General features: G+C 54.3%; 1 protein-coding gene across 1 annotated transcript; it reads right to left on the reverse strand.

Moving 5' to 3' along the window:
• Positions 1–425: 425 nt before the first annotated feature.
• RTP2 (receptor transporter protein 2) lies at positions 426–4,229 on the reverse strand. The gene is given in 3 exon segments (XM_045811205.2): positions 426–668; positions 670–943; positions 4,066–4,229. Coding segments are annotated over 3 exon segments (681 nt in total).
• Between the last annotated feature and the right edge of the window lie 250 nt (positions 4,230–4,479).

The following is a 4,479-nucleotide window of genomic DNA, read 5'->3' on the forward strand; positions in this document are numbered from 1 at the left end:
TCAAGATGCATTGAGTATCAGTGTATAAGGTGGGATCACTGTCTGCTCCAAGGGGAACCGTGGCAGGTCAGAGGCACCTGAACACGAACTTGAGACGAGGCCAGGGCACGATAGGACCTGCTAGGGTTCTAATGGGATGCGGGAGATGGAAATGAAGCAAAAGGAGGCGTAGAGATGGAGGCGGAGGAAGTGGAGGGCGAAGATACCTCCCCGTGGGTTTAGTACTACCACCAAGCCTAAATCCTCCTTAGACCCTCTGTGTAAATTTTAATGGAAGGGCCATTAAATATCCCCTAGAGCGATCCTCCCATTCTGCAGAGGAATGCACTGAGGCCCAGAGAGAGCTGCCCAGAGCATACGTTGACTCTGCGGAAGAATCACAACCAGAGCGGTCGCCCCACGCCCACCGCACATGCGCAGCTCCACTAAAGGAAGGTAGAGCCGCGGAAGGAGAACTGCAGGTAGACAATGAGCAGGCAGAGAGAGGCCCCGATGAGGCACCAGCGAAGTGAGAAGAAGTTGTAGCCCGAACCCTCCTGGGCGCTTGGCTTGGAGGCCCCTGAGAAGGTGTAGGTGGTCGCCTCCTCCTCCAGCAGCTTCTCGCTGGGCTTCCAGTGCACGATGCCCTCCTGGCAGGCCTCGCAGAACTCGCTGCGGTGCGGCCCCCCCGTCGGGCCGGCTGGCCACGTGGATGCGGTACTGGCCGCCGTCTTCTTCATAGCACTGCTCCCGCAGGCTGGTGATGAGGTTGTCCACCAGGCTCTCGATGTTCTCCTCCAGCATGCTCGACTCGTCCAGCCGCGCCGTGCCGCACTGGTGGCACAGCTGCTTGAAGACGCGCATGCGCACCGAGCCCGCCCGCTGGGCGCGGTCCAGGTACATGTGGAAGAGGATGACCACGTGGGCCGACTGCCAGGTGTGCCAGCACCAGGAGCAGTGGAACCTGCGGGGAGGGGAGGGAAGGATAGAATGGGTCGGCCTCCCTCCCAGTGACAGCCTGCCCTGAAGGAGCCCAGAAAGGAAGGGTCCTGTGTGCCTGTGCCTGGAGGGAAAGGCTGCTTGTTCGCTGTCCCTTGGGTTCCTTAGCGCTCCACAGGCTCTTCCTCCTCCCAGTGAGCTCCCCCGGGCCTGGAGCAGTGTCCTCAGGAGCCTGGCACTGAAGCCATCTGGCTTCTAGCAGTCTTTCCAGCCTGCCTCCTGGACATCTTCCTGTGGCCTCAGCTCCCCCTAAGCTTAATGCACTCAGGACACGCACCTGTAAGCTGCACAGGGCTCACTCCCCCGGTCTGGGCCTTATTTTTCATCTGTGAATTGCGGGGTGATGGTGTCCAATAAGGCTCTTTGCACTCAGATCTCTCCTGCCTTTACCTGTCTCTCTCATGCCTCTAACCTGCTGTGGGGAGACAAGGAGATGCCTCTAACCACTGAGCACAGACCACCAAGAATAATTCAGAGAATAGCTGCCAAGAATCCACCAGATGGACTGGTGGATGGGTGATGGGCCAACAGGGGGAGGACTACAGAGTTTGGTCCTTGTACCTTCACAAAGAACACTCTCTTACGGGGCGCCTGGGTGGCACAGCGGTTAAGCGTCTGCCTTCGGCTCAGGGTGTGATCCCAGCGTTGTGGGATCGAGCCCCACATCAGACTCCTCCGCTATGAGCCTGCTTCTTCCTCTCCCACTCCCCCTGCTTGTGTTCCCTCTCTCGCTGGCTGTCTCTATCTCTGTCGAATAAATAAATAAAATCTTTAAAAAAAAAAAAAAAAAGAACACTCTCTTACCCCTTGCCAAGTCATTGCCAGACCCCACGGCAGCCCTGCCACAGAGACTGGAAAAGTGGATCCTAGTCTGCATCCTTCTGCACACACATGCACTCCTGCACACTTACATGCACACAGGCCACACTTTAGACAAAGTGGGCCTCCTAGAGTCCCAGCCTCAAGGATAGTGGAAGGAAGTATTCTGGGACTCATCTAGCCAAGCTCCACTCCCTCAGCCCCCACCCAGTGCTTTCACACCTTCAGTGATGGAGCACTCATTACCTCTAGGACAGTTCCTTCCATCCGGAGAGGAACCTCTTCCAGAACCTGTCTACAGTCAGGGATCTACTGGATCTACTGGCCAAGTCTTCCCTCACTGCTGACTCTCTGGGTCCCCTGTACGATGGCCCAAAAGGCCTCTGATGAGGAACTCATTCAGTCCAACAGACACCACTTAGAACCTACTTTATGCCAAGCACCACACAGTCCAGGCTATGGGGGTAGACATGAAGCCAAGCCTGCCCCTGACGCCTGGATCCCATGGACAACATAAGCACAGACCAGTACCCAGCATAGCCCAAGGTCGGGTTGGCCAGCAGAGCCACCTGATGGGTCCTAAGCCAGAAGGGGTTCCCCACTTATGCTGGGCCAGAGCTGTGGGGCACTAGGATTAATGCATCCTATGACTTACAGGGAGAATGAGCCTGTGCACAGGATAACACGAGAGCAACAGTTCTGAAGGCCTGCTTGAGGCCAGCTGGGAGCCACCGGTCACCAGCCAGGAGCAGGACCAGCTGAGGCCTGCGGCAAGGAGCAACCATGAGCCCGTGGAGCTCAGCCCCTCATCCCCTGAGCCCCTGGGCTCCAGGGCCCAAGTTCCCAGGCCTTTGCACTTGTCTCAACAGCCAGCTTGGAAGCTTCATGCTTTCTGTCTCCTTCTTCTACATCTTTTTAATCAAGCCAATCCAGAGTTGTTTCCTCTCCCTCAAGCTAGAACTCAGATCTTAAATTTCAAAACAGCAGACCTAGTACAAGGGGACCTTAAGGATCATCTAGTCAACCTCGTTTTATTGGATGAAACAGAAGCAGAGAGAAAGAGAGCCATCTGTGCACACACAGCTAGCTAGAGACAGAGCCAGGACCCAGCATATAACAGGTGCACAATAATGTCTCTGGAATTGATGCGAATTGAAATCAACCAACCAATGTCTGCCTCTCTGTCTTTTGTCCCGAAGACAAGTTCACTCTAATATTTACGGGTCTTAGAACAAGAGTACAAACAGAAGCTCCCCACTCGCAGCCTGCCTCCTCTTATCACCCCCCACAGCATGCCGTACCGTACAAACATGGATGAACAACCCACTCTGTGTGGCCAAGTTCTGCGTGTCTATACCCCCAAAACACAGCCACCTGTTGGCCTCCCTGGGGGCCTAGGGGTGCTATCTGTCCTTGAATCAGTGGACTCAGGGAGGAGGCCTGCATAGGCCCTGAAGGTGAGATTGAGGCAGCTTGGGCAGGGAATTCTGTGGTCCTGATGCCAAATCACAGTCTAGAAGAAGGAGAGGCATGTGGGCTTCAGATGGATGTGTCCCCTTAGCCTCAGGGACTCCTTGCACTATGGAAGACATGAGGTTCCTATAAGGTATAGGACGCTGGGCTTTAAGGACCTAAGGGAAATCATGCCCGAAACTAAGTCTTTTTGTCACAGACCCATAAACAATAGAGCTGGAAGGGTCTTAATTTATCATCTAAGGCCAACTTCCTGGTTTTGCAAATGTGAAAACTGAGGCCCAGAAAGAGAAAGGGACTTTTTGCAAGTTCACAGAATTAGTTAGCCACAAAGGCAGTTTCCAAAACATAGCAGGTGGACAATAAATGTTTTTGTATTCCAATCAAATCAGACTGAGTTGACTATAAACAGACCTAGGACCAGAGCACAGGCCCCAACCTTAAGCTAAAGGTTTCCTCAGTGGACCTCAGGGCCTCCTCCCCTCAGTCCCCACCGTTCTTTAAGAGATTACGAAAATGTGAAAACATCTAAAATATCAGAGATCATAGGGACATTATAGCTCTTCGTTTAGTAGCAAACCAAGACCCAAAGACAGAACACAACTTGCCAAGGTCGCCCAGGAAGTCAGTGGTACAGCTGGGATTAGAACCCAGGCCTCTTTGACCTGCTTAGAACTTCCTTCCCTGCCCCCTAACCTGAGCTGACCCCAGGACCAGGCTCCATGTATCTCTCTGCCTTCCCTTGGAAGATGCCCCCAGGGCTGCCTGCGGGCCCCTCCCACCTGGACTGCTCACCTGCCCGAGGCATGCTGCTCCAGGTACTGCTTCCAGCCTGGAGCCAGCTCGTTGGGCTTGAGGTTGGGATCTATGATGAGTTCCCAGCTGTCAGCTGGCTTGGCCACCTCCATCTTCTCATAGAAGACTTTCTTCCACTCACAAGTGGTCAGGCTTGTACTCATGGTCCTGCTGGCAGAGATGGAAGCTTGAATTCAGCCTGAGTGAGCACACAGAAAGAGCCCAGGTTGATGCAGAACAGTTCAGTCTCTGTGGTCTGAAAATCCTCATCAACAGGACCAGGAAGAAACAGGACCCAGCACTATCCTTTGTCACCCTGGCACCTGTTTCTATGGCAGCTGGGCCAGGAGCCAAGAGCCAGGCATGGGGAGGAGGGAAGTCCCAAGAGAGAGTTCTAGGGCCCGGAGCTGGGCT

This window comes from Ursus americanus, chromosome 4, assembly GCF_024610735.1.
Source record: "Ursus americanus isolate L20-20 chromosome 4, mUrsAme1.1.p, whole genome shotgun sequence".
Lineage (NCBI taxonomy): Eukaryota > Metazoa > Chordata > Mammalia > Carnivora > Ursidae > Ursus > Ursus americanus.